Source organism: Carcharodon carcharias, chromosome 13 (genome assembly GCF_017639515.1).
Source record: "Carcharodon carcharias isolate sCarCar2 chromosome 13, sCarCar2.pri, whole genome shotgun sequence".
In the NCBI taxonomy this organism is placed as follows: Eukaryota; Metazoa; Chordata; class Chondrichthyes; order Lamniformes; family Lamnidae; genus Carcharodon; species Carcharodon carcharias.
Genome location: NC_054479.1, coordinates 50,095,695 through 50,113,981, shown reverse-complemented (window position 1 = coordinate 50,113,981; position 18,287 = coordinate 50,095,695). Strand labels below are relative to the sequence as shown.

At 41.3% G+C, this 18,287-nt stretch overlaps 1 protein-coding gene across 4 annotated transcripts in view; it reads right to left on the bottom strand.

Moving 5' to 3' along the window:
* sppl3 (signal peptide peptidase 3) overlaps positions 1 to 18,287 on the bottom strand; it is a 202,544-nt gene that overhangs the window by 166,746 nt on the left and 17,511 nt on the right. Inside the window, exon 1 of one of the 4 annotated variants that reach the window (XM_041202892.1) lies at positions 808 to 880. The exons of 2 other annotated variants lie outside the window; for them this stretch is intronic. In XM_041202892.1, coding sequence (XP_041058826.1) covers positions 808 to 869 — 62 coding nt within the window. In that variant the 5' untranslated portion in view covers positions 870 to 880. Of the gene's footprint in view, positions 1 to 807; positions 881 to 18,287 lie in introns of those variants that run through there. One more of the 4 variants, XM_041202894.1, reaches the window with a different exon arrangement.

Genomic DNA, 18,287 nt, shown 5'->3' with positions numbered 1-18,287 from the left:
ATGGGCAGGGGAAAGATTGAAGGGAAGTCGATGATAATCATCAAGGATAAGGGCCTTGGGTGAGGGGTACAGGTTACATGCAGCAGGATTTTGGATAAGTTGGAGTTGACGCAGCATGAAAGACTGGACGCCAGCATTCAGACAGTTGAGCCTTGAGGTGTTGAAGGCATGTGTAAAGGTTTCAACAGGAGATGGGCTGAGGTAAGCTGGAACACAGCAATGCTGCACAGGTGGATGGATAGAGACAGCATGGGATTTGAAGTTCAATTCAAAGGCAAAACAATACACTAATGCTGCTAGCAAACTGGGTGAGCCTCAAGTGTGGGACCAAAGAGGGGGAGAACATCAGTAGCAAGGGATCGGAGTTTGTGGTGGAACCAAAAGACGATGGATTTGGCCTTCCTGACACCGGAGGTGAAGTAGTAAGGACTCACCCAAGACCAAAGTCAAACAAACAGTCCAAAAGTATGGCGGAGTCAAAGGAGGTCTGTACATTTCTATGTTATTCAAATTACTAGGGGTTAAGGTTCTGTCCAAATAAAATCATGTTAGGGGCACAAATTCTGTGCGTTTGGAACTGAAAAGGCATTCAGTTTCCAAATTCAAAAAGGAATTTCCCATTTGAAATCATACCATCAATTGTCATCGTAAAGTCTCACTACTGGTTCTTCTAAAAAAGAATCAGATATGATATGATGCACGCTTGTCCTAGCAAGATTTCTACAATTCCAAGAAACCAATACTAGGACTGAGTGGATTAAAAAACACAGCAACAATGCTTAAATCCCAACAGGGAGAAAGACTTACATACATAGTGCTCGACATGACTTCTGGACATCACACAGCAGTTTACAAGCAACGGAGAGCATTTGAAGCACTGCTGTAAAGTGGGAAACACGACAATCAATTTATGCACAAGCTCCCACAAACAGGAATTAAATAAATGACCATATCACCAGTTATTAGGTGCTAATGTGGGATAACAATTGGCCAGGAAGTCACAATTCTCTTGGTCTTCTCTGAAATTATGCCACTGAACTTCTATATCCAACTGAAAGGCAAGGCTCATCTGAAAGATGGTGCCTTTGATAAGCCAGAACTCATTCAGTACTGCACAGAAGTGCCACACTAAAGTTCAAGTTTATTCAAGTTCCTGGAGTGGAGCTCAAGCTCACAACCTTCTAACTCTGCCTCTGAGTGCTATTCCTGAGGCATGAAAGAAAGCCAAAAATAATTACTTTTCAAAAATCTCAGGTACAATTTAAATTGGAAAAGTAAAAACACTTCAAGGCAAGACACAGAAATTTGAAGCTCAAACCAGTCAGTTTCTGAAGAATGGCACACAAGCAAACATTTAGAGTCAGTCAGGGAAGAGAGAGGGGATACCAATGTCCAATTCTATAAAGTAGTCTATACATTTGAATTGATATGAGCAGATCTGAATGAAGAAGCCGGATTTCTATGGAGTAAAAGAGCAGTTCAAGAAAAATGCAAGTAGTTTTTTTTAAAATGGTTCATCCCTCAAGAAAACTGCAAATCGCCACGAGTCACATAAGACTTGGACTCTTCCACAATTAACATATGTAGATATGTAGATTCAAACTGACAAAGGAGGTCTGGAGAGGAGATGGTGATTTTTGTCGAGGTTCATCCAGAGCAGTTCTGTGACACAGGACTCTGTGCTCTACGGGCTGTTCCCAGGGACACACGTACAGACAAACATCAACTGCAGCTGGAGGATCATCAACTCGATGAAAGATGCTCTTTGGTCTGCCTGAACCTTGTTGGTCTTCCAGTGTAAAGAGTTGCCCTCGGCTGAATGTTGCAGACGGGCAAATTCCAAAGTCCAGGATTACGTGGCGAGAGACACATGAAAACTTGGGTAGCTGCCTAAGAGGCGCAATGGGAAAGGTCACTGTCTAAGATCTTTCAGCCATAGTGCACTGAGGGGCTGGGAATTGTATAGATCCTGCCTCACATTGAATGTATGCAGTGAATATTACATGTATCACAATTGTATTGAAGCACCTGAGTGCAACATGATCTATGTAGGCAACTTAAATACCATTGCGTGTCTGACTGTCTGTTATGACCATTTTGAAATGTCTGCAATGCTCCCTGATTGTATTGAAGCACCTCAGGGTATGACATGATCTATGTGGAATGCTTGAATATTATTGCACTTTTTTGCGATGGCAATTTTGAAATGTTTTGTTATGTTCTTTCAGATATTTTATGAATGAAGTATGCTTTTGCAAAAAAAATAGATTCAAGCTGATGTAAGCTCTCAAAAAGCCTCCCGTAAGCAAAAAAAATCAGCCAAAAAGGCAAAAAGGACTGTTGCACAAGTGGCAATTTTATTCACAATAGACATATTGTGCCATCAAGTTGATATGCTCAACTTGTTTCCCATATTATAGCAGCCATGTTATCAAAACAGTCTCCTCCTCCAGTGGAGGACTTGAGTACTATACTCAACATACTCGACACTCCTTGAAGGGGCATTTGCCACTGCACTGCTAAATTAAAAAATGAACTCTAAAACTGCACACTATTAGACAGATTTTCAAAATAGTCTTACAACGTGGCAATTAGCCACTTTTTAACGGCATGGGCAGTTAAATACATAGCCTTTTTTTTGCACAAGTCTTTGTATCATAATGCAAACCTGCAGACCCACAGAATCATCCCAGTGCAAATTCCTAGCATATCCTTTTTATTTATGAACTCTATTTAATTTTAAACTCTGCCTATCCTCATATGCCATGGATATTTTTGTCACTACATATGCCCTAGAGAAGGACCCAACCCACCAATGCATATGAAAAATACATCCTTGTCTCACAAACTGGTCTCCAACTGGCCCACAGGGACTGTAGCAAACTGCCAGAGCACAGTATGAATCAGGAAAGCAATGGACAGCAATTGTTCAGAGCACTGATTGCGTGGGATCTTATCAATAACAAGAATATATAATCACAAGTTTAAACAGGCTGAATCATGAATAATTTGGCCCCGATTCAAATATTCAAGGTAGCACATAATTCTTCATATTCAGTTTGGATGCAATCTTTCCCAAAAGAATATTAACACATTCAGCAAAACTTATTCTTACATTTTCTTTCAGTAACTGCACATCACAGTTGAAACTTCAAGAACAGAAGGATACACTGATAGCATGCCAAAACATAGATTTTTACTTTAATGCTTGCAATTCATGCAAATAGTTGTTTCAAAATCCCCAGAAGATGGAAAAAGTGAGTCTTCCAGACACCCTCGCACTGCATCTGTGCCTCCTTTAAACTCCCAGACAATGCGCTGCATTAGGAAATAGAGATCATTTAACTATGTTATATTTCTATTTATGGGTGTTAGGAATGAGTTATAGCTTTAAAGTTTGATTTGTATTTCTGTATCCGTATGTTAAGAGAAGTCAAACTGAGTTTTAGTTTCACTTTAAAAAGGCTGCTTGAATTTCTAATGAGGAGTTTACGACTGCTATAAAAGGTAAACACATAAGAGTAGAAAAACAGTGTTGTCTAGCAACAGGCAGTCAGATAGGCAGATTCCTCCCACAGACATACACACAGAAATAAAGGAAACAACAGGTTTAAGTTCATTTGAAGCCAGGACACTGGGAGAGGGAACTGCAGATTTCCCAAAAGAAGAAAAAAAGGTCCTAAGCAAAGAAAAACCCTAAAAATCCAAGAGAATGGAAGAGGGGAAGGTCCAAAGGAGACCTAGTAGTCAAAGGAAGGACAGGAACCTGGGAAAAGGTCCTGTTAAGTGAAGTGTGAGAGACAGAGAGAAAGGCTCCAAGCTTCAGTTTTAAAGTGAGAACAGCTTGCAAGGTTCAGAGACAACTGAAGGTCTGTAATTCTTTGCTATGGGTACGTGAAGCAGTGGTGCACTGTTAAGGCTGAGTTGGTGAGAGAGTGTACATGGAAGACAGCTTGAATGCATGTGGTGACCCAGGGAAGAGGAACATCAGAAGCAGAGTTCAAAACCCTGGAGGTGAACCCTTGCGAAGGCATCCGAGAGAAAGCGTCGGTTTGGGAGAAGATTCCAAGGACGGAATTCAGTGAGGCTGGTTGGCTCATGATGTGACAAGCATCTGGGGGGAGTTGAAGAGAGATCAACAGCATCTGATTGAGATGACGTTAGTCACTTGAAGTCAGAGTGTGGCGCGTCTGACCACCGGGTGCCATAGGTTTACATGGACTAGGTGCTTAAAGTATAAGATAGCTTTTGTGACTTGTGTTATCCTTACACAAACTGTATATATCTGTAAAGGTATAGTTGCGGGTGAAGGAGTATTGTAATATAGTTCATCTTTTCTTGTTGAATAAATATTTTATTTTTTTGTAAAAATTTCATCAGCTGACCCTTGTGACACTGTTCAGTAGCTACTCTCCACTTATTTAAACAAACAAATAAAAGTTAGGATCTATCAGGCTGGGTTCCACCCTGGGATCAGGCTTGTCCAGGGGTAATCTCAGCTGGGGATCATAACAGTGGTTACTTTTGCAGAGTTCTGGTGGGTGTCAGCCATTGTTCTGTGGTAGAACGCTCGCCTCAGAGGCAGGAAGATCTGAATTCAAGCCCCCCACTCCAGGCGTTTAGGCACACATCTAGACTGATACTACACTGTAGTGCTGAGGAAGTGCTGCACGATCAAGATGCCTTTCTTTCAGATGAGGCATCAAACCTCATCTGCCCTCTCAGGTGAATGTAAAATATATCATGCGAACACTTTGAAAACTAGGAGGGGAATTCTTCCCAACAACCTGGCCTAAATTTATCCACCAACCAACATCACTAACACAGGTTATTTGGTCATTAGTGCCGATTGCGGTACCTTACTGTCACAATTTTTACATTACAACAGTAATTACACTTTAAAAGTACTTCACTGACTATAAAAGTTCTTTGAGATTTTCTGAGATGGAGTTATTTCCTTCATGGTGCAATTTGCAAACTGGACTGATGAATGTGTTTTTCTCTATACAGAAAGCTAATCCTTCATACTAAGCAACATTATATTTCCTTTAAATAGAAGATGCACCCCTTGACCAAAAGTGAAATTTTACCCAACACAAAAAAAGAGGATAAAATTTTTAAACAAAAAAAAAAATCCAGGTGACATGATGATGATCAACCAAACCATGCACTTCACCAACCTTGAATGCTGAACCAACAGCAAATTACACAGCAGTTTTAAACATAAAATTAACAAATTTAAAAGTTCAAATGGGTCAAACCAAAGCACTGTTTAAACAAAACATTCAACTTCCAAGAGCACATTAGCTATCAAACAGACTGACTTTCCATTTGTCCTTCAGGAATCTCAGTACCAATCAGCATTCACAAAAGACTTAACAAGAGCAAGCAATATGTTACAAAGTGGTCATACGAACTCACTGAGCTGAGATTAAGTGATATTTATAAACTGAACAGTACAGCTAAGATGTACTTGATTTATCACAACAATAACATTGTCATCAAATCAATTTTTTCCTTTTATTATAATCCTTTAAAGAAATCTTTGATGTGCAAGAGAGTCTCTCGCACTGAAATAAAGCTCTGAAGAGTCATATGGACTCGAAACGTTAACTGTTTTTCTCTCCACAAATGCTGTTAGACCTACTGAGTTTTTCCAGCATTTTCTGTTTTTGTTGTGACTGAAATAAAGCTGTTGGGTTAAGGCTAGCTCTTTCAAGAACCAGGTGGTCAATTGACTCTCATTTGTGTTATGATATATCTGGTCCTCCATCTAAAACTCAGGTCATATGCAACAAGTTGATCCGGGACAATAACAAAAACATCAAAACTTAAACTTTGCCCCATCATACATTTGTGGTTTGTTCCCTTATTATTCCAGCCTACATCTATGACCCCTCTCTTTAGCTCTATACCACTGTTTCTCTTTGCTAATGGTACCTTTGTACATTTGAGAAATTGAGAACATTTGTATGAGGATAATCATGAGGGGAGTTGGAAAAGGGAGGGTAGGGATAAAGTCATGACTGTATGCCAACAAATGTTCATTGGTTTCTTCTTAAATTTCATTTTTTGATTTATACCTTGATTTTATTAATCCATCTGCAATGACCTTGTACATCCTAATACTATTTTATTAAATAATTAAAAGCTACTAAAATTCCAACAAGGGCTAGTCCTTTAACAGAAAATTATTCCACGAAAATGGCAATCCGTGCTTTCTAATCCAAAATTCATAAACAGTTTCTGTAATACAAACATTTAATATAAATGTTTTGTATCTGCAAGTTAACGGTCGGCCAGCCATCAATATGTTTAGCTTTCAGCTCATTGAGTACACCAAAGTGATCAAGAACAGAAGATAGGACAAAAATAAAGACATAATTCTGAAAAAATCAAATATCCTTATATAGGACTGACTCTTTTTAAACATTCAACATCAAAGTTTCTTTTGCATACAAGTATTTAATAATTGGTCTAGCAGAAAAGTAATAAAAGGAAGCAAAACACAGCTACTCCAAACTTGCACAACCAAATTTTGCAAATGATAAACAGGTAGCTACACCTGAATACAGTAACATATCCCAAGGCACATTAACAAAATGCTCACAGGAGCATTAACAAAATTTGACATTGTCACATAAAAAGATATTAGGCAAAATAACAAAAACCTTGTTCAAAGAGGTAGATTTTAAAGAGCATCTTACATAGGACATGTGGCACAGAAACAGGCCATTTGACCAAACCAGTCCATGCAGGCGTTTGTGCGCCATTCTGGTCTCCTTCCATCTTCCCTCATTTAAATTTATCATAGCCATCTATTCCATTCCCATTCAAACACTTGTTTAGTTTACCCTTAAACACATCTGTATTATTTGCTACAACCACTTCCTGTGGTAAAGTTCCTCATTCTTACTACTCTTTGGATGAAGAAGTTTCTTCCAGATTCCCTATTGGATTTCTTGGTGACTATCTTCTATTGATGACCTCTAGTTATACTCTTCCCCACAACAGGAAACATTCGCTCTAGTTCCACTCTCAAAACTTTCATAATGTTAAATACTTCTATTAGATAACTCAAATTACTTTTTTCCCCTACAACAAATACTTTCCCGTTACATATACCCATGCATTTCTGGTATCATCCTTATAAATCTCTGCTCTCTCTCTAGTGCATCTATAGTCTTCTTATAATAGAGTGCAGCATACAGGTCACCATAAGTGTGACCTAACCAAGAAGTAAAGAGGGGTAGAGAGGCAGAATGTTAGAGAGGGATTTCCAGAGCTTAGGGCCTTGGCATGCAAAAAGATCAAGGGTTAGAGCTCTGCATGCAGCCAATAAGTATGTGTGTTCCAATGGATATTTTAAGGCACTAGCCATCATTTGAGATAACAATGCACCCAGGGGACTGATCTGCTAAAAGGTTGAGTTGCAAGCCTCGTGTTGATGGAAACGGTTTCGGTTATCAAATCACACCAAGACTGAATGAATTCATTTCAAAAGCAGTTTGAACATTACTGATTTATTATCCTGTAAAGGATCCAACAGCAATGAAATGCTGCCTAGAGTCATCTAAAGTCATGCCTGTATACAAGGTGTTAGCTTACTCCCTCTGGCAGGGCATTTTATTTTTGAATGACAAAGAAACTTTCATTCCCTATTAATCTCAAATTCTTGAATAATTGCCAATCAACAAAGAAGGGGAGCTTTGAGGAAGCATTTGGCAACACAACATCTTGCTCATCTGAAAAATCACTGGTGCCTATCTCAAAACCAGCAATCCCACAGGTGCTGAGAAGTTACAAAAACATATTTCAAACAGGGACAGAGCCCTCGCAAACCAACCTGCCCAGGTCCAACTCAAAATGCAGTCAGAACTATGCACTGAACCAGATGTTTATGTTTTAGGAGTCATATTTTAAATACCTTTTAAACTACTTGGTTCTGTTTTTTTGTAGCTTTATAACTGGTTTCTATTTTCCTCCCCATAAACTTCTGGGACATATGGGATTAAAAACTTGGGAAACTTGAAAACATTTATACAACAGAAAGAGGCTACTTGGCCCGTTTGTCCATGCTAGCTGAAAAAGACCTATCTAGTCTAATGCCACCTTCCATCTCTCGATCCATTGTGCTGTATGATATGACACCTCAAGTGCATAATCAAGTTTTTTTTTAAAATGCAAAGAAGGTTTCTGTGCTTCCCACCCTTTAAAAGGTTCCTGATCCCCACCACCCTCTGGGTGAAAAACATTACTCAACTATCCTCTAATCTTTCTGCCCATTACTTTAATGTATGCCATCTGCTTATTGACCTTCCTCCTAAAGGAAAATAGGTCCTTCCTACCCACTCTAGGCTCCTTGTATAGTTCAATTAAAAATTTCCCTCTGCCTCCTCTGTTTCAAATAGAACAACCACAACCTATCCATTCCTTCCTCACACCCAAAATTCTTCATTCTTTGCAACATCATCACAAATCTCTTCTGTTCCCTCTCTAATGCAATCACATCCTTCTTGTAGTGCAACGACCAGAACTATATGTAGTACTCTAACTGCAGCCTAATTAGTGTGCTATACAGTTCAAGCATAACTTCCCCACTTATATTCCAAGCCTAAGCCAATGAAGGTAAATATCCCATATACCTTCTGGTCCACCTTCCTACTGCTCCTTGAAGATAATAGGACATCTACACCAAAGTCTTTCTGTTCCTCTACGCTTCTCAAAATCCTACCAATTGTTGTGTATTCCTTTGCCTTGTTGGCCCTCCCCGAATGCATTACCTCACACAATTCAGACCAAATTCTATTTGCCACTTATTTGCCCACCCTAGAAGTCCACTGATATCTTCCTGCAACTTACTTCCTCATTATCACAACTATGGCCAATTTTATCATCCATAAATTTCTTGATCATATCCCATACTCAAGACCTCACTATGAATGAATATAGGCCATTCTTGGCCAGGTGATACAATTTTATAGTCAAAATAAGCCCTTTGCTGCCACGATTAGAACAAGTTGCAAACCCTGGGAAACTTTGGACTAATCATAAAGAGGACCACTAAATTGAATGGACACTTTAAAGTCAGGTATAGCACTGAATAGAGCTGACAATGACTTGACAGACAACAAGCCTAAAAATATTTTTGTTAAAGTTGCAAAATTGTGGCTCAAAAAAAGGCAATGGGAACAGTGAAAAAGGTCTTTGCCTGCACCCTCTCCCACGACAATGAGAAAGGGGACGGGAAATACAGGACTGAAGGTGTTGTATCGGAATGCACACAGTATACGAAATAAGGTAAATGAGCTTATGGTGCAGATTGAAATTGGCAGATATAATGTGTTGGGCATTACGGAGACATGGCTGCAAGGGGATCAGGTCTGAGAGCTAAATATCCAAGGATATACATCCTATTGAAAAGATAGGCAGGTTGGCAGAGGGGGTAGGGTTGCTTTGTTAGTAAGAAATGAAATTAAATCAATAGCAAGAAATGATGTAGGGTCAGATGATGTAGAAACTGTGTGGGTAGAGTTGAGGAACCACAAAGGTGAAAAAAACCATAATGGGAGTTATGTACAGGCCTCCGAACAGTAGTCAGGATATGGGGCACAAGATACACCAGGAGATTGAAAAGGCGTGTAAGAAAGGCAAGGTTACACTGATCATGGGGGATTTCAATATGCAGGAGTCTGGGAAAATCAGGTTGGTAGTGGATCTCAAAAAATGGAATTTGTGGAATGTCTACGAGATGGCTTTTTGGAGCAGCTTGTGGTGGAACCCACAAGAGAACAGGCATTTCTAGATTTAGTGATCTGTAATGAGGCAGATTTGATAAGGGAACTTCAGATGAAGGAACCCTGAGGAGGAAGTGACCATAATATGATCGAATTTACCCTGCAATTTGAGAGAAAAAAGCTGGAATCAGATGTAACGATATTACAGTTGAATAAAGGCAACTACAGAGGCATGAGGGAAGAGCTGGCCAGAATTGACTGAGAGATGAGCCTAGCAGGAAAGACAGTGGAACAGCAATGGCAGGAGTTTCTGGGAGTAATTTGGGAGACACAGCAAAAATTCATCCCTAGGAAGAAGAAGCATACTAAAAGGAGGACAAGGCAACCATGGCTGACAAGGGAAGTCAGGGACAGCATAAAAGCTAAAGAGAAAGCATACAATGTGGTGAAGAGCAGTGGGAAACCAGGGGATTGGGAAACCTACAAAGACCAACAGACGATAACTAAAAATGAAATGAGGGAGAAGATTAAATATGAGGGTAAACTAGCCAGTAATATAAAAGAAGATTGCAAGAGTTTTTGTAGATATATAAAAGGGTAAGAGAGAGGCAAAAGTGGACATTGGGCTGCTGGAAAATGACGCTGGAGAAGTAGTAGTGGGGAACAAAGAAATGGCGGAGGAACTGAATAGGTACTTTGCGTCAGTCTTCACAGTGGAAGACATGAATGACATCCCCAAAGTTCAAGAGAGTTGGGGGGCAGAGGTGAATATGGTGGCCATTACCAAGGAGAAGGTGCTAGGAAAACTGGAAGGTCTGAAGGTGGATAAATCACCTCGGCCAGATGGATTACACCCCAGAGTTCTGAAGGAGATAGCTGAAGAGATAGTGGAGGTGTTAGTGGTGATCTTTCGGGAATCACTGCAGTCAGGGAGGGTCCCAGAGGACTTGAAAATCGCTAATGTAACCCCCCCGTTTAAGAAGGGAGTGAGGCAGAAGACAGGAAATTACAGGCCGATTAGCTTGACCTTGGTTGTTGGTAAGATTTTAGAGTCCATTATTAAGGATGAGATTTCAGAATACTTGCAAGTGCATGATAAAATAGAGCAAAGTCAGCATGGTTTCATCAATGGGAGGTCATGCCTGACAAATCTGTTAGAATTCTTTGAGGAGGTAGCGAGTAGGTTAGACAAAGGAGAGCCAATGGATGTTATCTACTCGGACTTCCAGAAGGCCTTTGACAAGGTGCCGCACAGGAGGCTGCTCAGTAAGATAAGAGCCCATGGTGTTTGAGGCAAGGTACTAGCATGGATAGAAGATTGGCTGTCTGGCAGGAGGCAGAGAGTGGGGATAAGGGGGTCCTTCTCAGGATGGAGGCCGGTGACCAGTGGAGTTACGCAGGGGTCAGTGTTGGGACCACAACTTTTCACTTCATACATTAATGATCTAGATGAAGGAACTGAGGGCATCCTGGCTAAGTTTACAGATGATACAAAGGTAGGTGGAGTGACAGGTAGTATTGAGGAGGTGGGGAGGCTGCAGAAGGATTTGGACAGGTTAGGAGAATGGGCAAAGAAGAGGCAGATGGAATACAACATGGGGAAGTGTGAGGTCATGCACTTTGGTAGGAAGAATAGAGGCATAGACTATTTTCTAAACGGGGAGAGAATTCAGAAATCTGGAGTGCAAAGGGACTTGGGAGTCCTAGTCCAGGATTCTCTTAAGATTAACTTGCAGGTTGACACGGTAGTTAGGTAGGCAAATGCAATGTTGGCACTTATTTTGAGAGGACTAGAATATAAAAGCAGGGATGCGCTGCTGAGGCTTTATAAGGCTCTGGTCAGACCACATTTAGAATATTGTGAGCAATTTTGGGCCCCGTATCTCAGGAAGGATGTGCTGGCCCTGGAGAGGGTCCAGAGGAGGTTCACGAGAATGATCCCAGGAATGAAAGGCTTAATATATGTGAGGAACGATTGAGGACTCTGGTTCTATACTCGATGGAGTTTAGAAGGATGAGGGGAAATCTGATTGAAACTTACAGAATACTGAAAGGCCTGGATAGAGTGGACGTGGGGAAGATGTTTCCATTAGTAGGAGAGACTAAGACCCGAGGGCACAGCCTCAGAGTAAAGGGAAGACCTATTAGAACAGAGATGAGGAGAAACTTCTTTAGCCAGAGAGTGGTGAATCTATGGAATTCATTGTCACAGAAGGCTGTGGAGGCCAGGTCATTGAGTGTACTTAAGACCGAGATTGATAGGTTCTAGATTGGTAAGGGGATCAAAGGTTACGGGGAGAAGGCAGGAGAATGGGGTTGAGAAACTTATCAGCCATGATTGAATGGTGGAGCAGACTCAATGGGACGAATGGCCTAATTTCTGCTCCTTTGTCTTATGGTCTTATTGTCTTACACCCATGTGCTGTTAACCAAAATTGCTCCTAAAAACTGAAGGAACAAGTTACACCCAAGGAAAGGCTTTTCTAAAGCAAAGGTGGGAGTTTGAGACCAACAGTTTCGCACAACAAAAACTTGTGTCCCCTACTTGCTTTCTCCTCAAGGATTTTTTAGATTTTTAATTTGTACAAGAACAGACGAATTAGGAAAGTGTAGTTTTGCAAAGCAATTTAAACAGCATCTAATCAAATGGAAACAAAGAAGTGAGGATTCTGCAGTGAACCTTGAGTAAAGAAATAGGAAGTGCCACATGACAAAGTGTAGGACTTACTACCACCAATAAAGGTAAGCCCTTCCCCCACATTCTTACAATTAGAGGAACCAAAATCCTTGTGCACATCCAAACCCCCAACCAATCAAATGCCAATGACAATGATAATTATCATTCACCTCTATTACAGGCCTATTGATTTCCCCACATGGTCACTGCAGAAATCCTGCTCAGAATGGCAGTTAGGAATACAACTGAAGTAACTGCATAAGTGAAATGAGCAGAGCGGCTGACTCCATTTTAGCATTGTAAACAGGAAGATTTGGCACTGAATAGAAACTTAATTAAAAAAGCAACAAAACACAGTTGCTAAAGGTCATGAGAATCGACAGGAGTGACTACACTCTTGATTTTGCCTGCTTCCCTATAGTGCAGCCCATGTGTTCATCCACTGGTCTCTGTATAAAACTAACATCCAAAAGTCAGGAGATTGCTGTTAGTGTCACAGGGCAGAATTACAAGTTCACTCGGCAATCTTAAGAAAACAGTTATTCATATACGATGAGTTGTCACTTTCATATTAGAAATAAACCCTCATTATAGTTACATCTGTCCCACTTTACGAGCATGATACATAGGTCAGTGAGTAATACAAGGCTGATGGGCAAGCAGGATTTGGTGTGGGTTAGAATAAGAGCAGCAGAGATTTGGACGAGCTCAAGTTCATGGAGGGTGGAAAGTGGGAGACTAGCCACAGGAGCACTGGAATAGTTGGACTCTGATGAAAGGTCAGAGATCTGAAATGTTAACTCTGTTTCTCTCCCCATCGATGCTACAAGACGTGAGTATATCCAAAATTTTGTTTTTATTATTGGAATATTTTAGTCTAGTTTAGATTTCAGCAGGATGTAAGGTGCAGCAGGAGTGGAAACTAGCCATAATATTAAAGTGGAATTAGGCAGACTTTGTGACGGGGTGGATTATGGAGTCAGAAGCCCAGCTCAAAGTGCAAGATTTGAACATTCTGTCTCAGCCTGAGGGACAGATGGCATGGGTTACAAGGGATAGGAGTTTGTAGTGAGGGTGAAGACAATGACTTTGGTCTTTCCAAAATTTAACTGGATAAAATTGCACTTCATCCAGACTTGGGTATTGAGGAAATAATCAAACAGTACAGAGGCAACGGAAGATTCGAGAGCAGTGACAGTGGAGGTGGAGCTGGGTTTGATCAGCATGCATATAGAACCTGACAAAGATAAAAGCAAAAAACTGTGGATGCTGGAAATCCAAAACAAAAACAAAAATACCTGTAAAAACTCAGCAGGTCTGACAGCATTTGCAGAGGAACACAGTTAACGTTTCGAGTCCGTATGACGCTTCAACAGAAGAAAGGAAAAATAGAAAAGGGGTGAAATATAAGCTGGTTTAAGGGGGGGGTGGGGGGAAACAAATAGAGCTGGATAGAGGGCCAGTGATCGGTGGAGATAACCAGAAGATGCCATAGACAAAAGGACAAAGAGGTGTTGAAGCTGGTGATATTATCTAAGGAATGTGATAATAAAGGTACAGAAAGCCCTAGTGGGGGTGGGGGGGGGAGGGATTGAGATAGGCTAAAAGGCAAAGATAAAACAATGGATGGAAATACATTTAAAAATAATTGAAATAGGTGGGAAAAGAAAAATCTGTTTAATTATTGGAAAAGGGGGGAATGGAAAGGGGGTGGGGATGGAGGAGAGAGTTCATGATCTAAAATTGTTGAACTCAATATTCACTCTGGAAGGCTGTAAAATGCCTAGTTGGAAGATGAGGTGCTGTTCCTCCAGTTTGCGTTGAGCTTCACTGAAACAATGCAGCAGGCCAAGGACGGACATGTGGGCTTGAGAGCAGGGTGGAGTGTTGAAATGGCAAGCGACAGGGAGGTCTGGGTCATGCTTGCGGACCGACTGAAGCTGTTCCGCAAAGCAGGCACCCAGTCAGTCACCTCCACCATTTCCACCAACTCACCCTCCCTGGTGGTATTCCGCAGGGATCGTTCTCTATGGGACACCCTGGTCCACTCCTCCATCACCCCCTACACCTCAACCCCTTCCCACGGCACCTTCCCATGCAACCGCAGAAGGTGCAACACCTGCCCCTTTACTTCCCCTCTCCTCACCGTCTAAGGGCCCAAACACTCCTTTCAAATGAAGCAGTATTTCACTTGCACTTTCCTCAATTTAGTCTACTGCATTCGCTGCTCTCAATGTGGTTTCCTTTACATTGGAGAGACCAAACGCATACTGGGTGACCGCTTTGCGGAGCACCTTCGATCTGTCCGCAAGCATGAACCAGACCTCCCTGTCGCTTGCCATTTCAACACTCCACCCTGCTCTCATGCCCGCATGTCCATCCTTGGCCTGCTGCATTGTTCCAGTGAAGCTCAATGGAAACTGGAGAAACAGCACTTCATCTTCCGACTAGGCACTTTACAGCCTTCTGGACTGAACACTGAGTTCAACAATTTTAGATCATGAACTCTCTCCTCCATCCCCACCCCCTTTCCGATCCCCCTGTTTTCCAATAATTTATACAGATTTTTCTTTTCCCACCTATTTCCATTATTTTTAAATTTATTTCCATCCATTGTTTTATCTTTGCCTTTTAGCCTATTTCAATCCCTTCCCCCCACCCCATCCCCACTAGGGCTATCTGTACCTTTATTATCACATTCCTTAGATAATATCACCAGCTTCAACACCTCTTTGTCCTTTTGTCTATGGCATCTTTTGGTTATCTCCACTTATTACTGGCCCTCTATCCAGCTCTACTTGTCCCACCCACCCCCCCCCCCCCCCCCCCCCCCCCCCCCCCCCCCCCCCCCCTAAACTAGCTTATATTTCACCTCTTTTCTATTTTTCCTTAGTTCTGTTGAAGAGTCATACGGACTCGAAACGTTAACTGTGTTCCTCTCCGCAAATGCTGTCAGACCTGCTGAGTTTTTCCAGGTATTTTTGTTATAGAACCTGACATGTCCTTAGATAATATAGTTGAGGGTCAGCATGCAAATAAGAGGAGGGGTCCAGGATAGATCCTTGGGGGACTCTAGAGACAGTGTATGGGGGGAGCAGAGAAACTGTGGCAGAGGATTCTTTGACTATGACTGGAAAGCTAAGAATGGAACCCAGCAAGGACAATGCCACATCATCTAAATCATGATATTTGTATCACGTTGTAGCAGAACTGGTTAAAACGTAAAAGTTATCGTATCACACTTGCAAAATTAATTAATTCTCAACACACTAATGTGAACAAATTGGGAAGCATATTCCTTCTTCTTAGGCAGTCCCTCAGAATCGAGGATGACTTGCTTCCACTCTAATTTGACAGGTCCGAGGTGACTGATAATCCCATACTAACAAGGAGGAGTAGGCCATTTGGCCCCTCGAGCCTGCTCCGTCATTCAATAAGATCATGGCTGATCTGATAGTAACCTCAAATCTGCATCCCACCCCCAATAACCTATCACCCCCTTGCTTATTAAGAATCTATCCACCTCTGCCTTAAAATATTCAAAGGCTCTGCTCCAGCTCCTTTTCAGGAGGAGAGTTCCAAAGACTCAGGACCCTCAGAAAAAAATTTTGCCTCATCTCTATTTTAAATGGGCAACCCCTTATTTTTAAACAGTGGCCCCTAGTCCTAGATTCTCCCACAAAAGGAAACATCCTCTCCACATCAGCCCTGTCAAGACCTCTCAGGATCTTATACATTTCAATCAAGTCACCTCTTACTCTTCTAAATTCCAGTGGATACAAGCCTAGCCTGTCCAGCCTTTTTTCATAAGACAACCCACCCAATCTGGGTATTAGTCTGGTAAACCTTCTCTGAACTGCTAGCAACACATTTACATCCTTCCTTAAATAAGGTGACCAATACTATACACAGTACTCCAGATGTGGTCTCAATAGTTCCCTGTATAACTGAAGCATAACATCCCTACTTCTCTGGGAGAACCCAAATTCCCCTCGCAATAAATGATAACATTCTATTAGCTTTCCTAATTATTTGCTGTACTAGCCTTTTGCGATTCATGGTGCAATTCAGAACTTTGCAATTTCTCATCATTTAGATAATGTTTCTCTTTTATTCTTCCTGCCAAAATGGACAATTTCACATTTTCACACATTATACTCATTTGCCAGATCTTTGCCCACTCGCTTAACCGATCTATATCTTTTTGTAGCTTCCTTTTGTCATCTTCACAACTTACTTTCCTACTTATCTTTGTATCATCATTTGTAATCAAAAGAGGGGCAGGTGGCACTTGGGAGATCGAGTAAATGCGTTGTTGGGAGGTTTGTGCACTCGCTCCAATACCTTGACTTCGCATGTGTGCGCTCCCGAAGTCACTCAATGTGTTCGGTGCCTTCCCAAAATGAACCTTCTCCAATTTGGTTGGTCATAAGCCAGGGATTCCCATGAGTGATGTTTGACCTTTTCAGGGATGTTTTGAGGATATCCCTAAAGTATTGTCCTCCTGGGAGTCTCCTGCCATGCTTTGGGAGTCTGGTGTCAGGTATAGGAACAACATGCCCCACCCAGTAGAGCTGGTTTTGAGCGATTAATCCTTGATGTTGGGCATGTTGCCTTGGGAGAGGACGCGATTGGGCTGCCTCTCTTGCCACCGGATTTGTAGGATCTTATGAAGGCACTGCTGTTGGTACTTATCCAGTGCTTTGACTACCTACTGGACGTCGTCCAAATCTCTGAAGAATAGAGAAGCAATCAGACAGGGAAAACATAAACAGCTTTGGTGGACTGATAAACTTCCTCCTTTTACTGTCTGCCAGCATATTTACTAATCCTTATTCAATATAGTTTGCAGATACTTAAATTGCTCCCTACAAACACACTGTCAAAATGAACAAAGAGTCTGATGAAAGTCATCCATCAAGTGAAAAAAATTGCTTTCAAACAACTGAAAAGTTAAGTTAATCTGTGGGGGCAAATAGATAACTAATAGGAACATTCGATAAATCCCTAGCCTGCCAGGAAAGGGGAGCTGAAAAGTTTTTCTTAAATTGAAAATAAATATAGAAACTGGATTTTCTCCCTTCATAACACAACAGTGACGTCCCTTAAGTCCAAGCTACCATCAGCTATAATGAAAATAAGGTAATAACATTTTTCACAGCTCCTCTGAGGAATCTGTGTTGACACAAACAAAATAAACAAATCACCATTGATGCCAGCTGCCCTGTTTGTGCCTCAGGAAGTCTTAGACAATAGAAGAGAACAAGGCAGAGTTCACATTGGCTTTCAGAGTTCATGCCCAGCTGTTGAGGGAGCTTTGCAATTAAAAATCATAATTCACAGATTTTGAATCACGGTGCAGAGTCAGCGCTCCTTTAAATTCGTGCCATGAGGTAACAATAGCTCACATTCACGTAGCATCTTTAATGCAGTAAAGTGCCCGAAGCTGCTTCACAAGAGTGTAAACAAACAAATTTATACAGAGCCAAAGGAGATATTCGGACAGGTGACCAAAAGCTGGTTCAAAAAAGGTAGATTTTAAGGCATAATACAAAAGGAAAGAACGGTGCAGAGGTTTAGGGAAGGATACCAGAGCTTTGGGTCTGGATGACTGAAGGCAAAGTAGTCAATGGTGGAGGTATAGGGTGTACAAAAGACCACAAAATGGTGGAATGCAGAGCTCTTGGAGGGTTGCTGTTACAGTGTAGGCATAGCTGACTATAGCTATTTGAGCAAAAAGTTCAATATATGGTATGAACTCCTCAGCACCAAGACTTGCACAGTATTAAAGCAATATTTCTCAATTGCAATATATTTAGTGTTGAAAAGAGGGACATGTTGTTGAACTTTTCGTCTTGCGCTCATCAGGACAA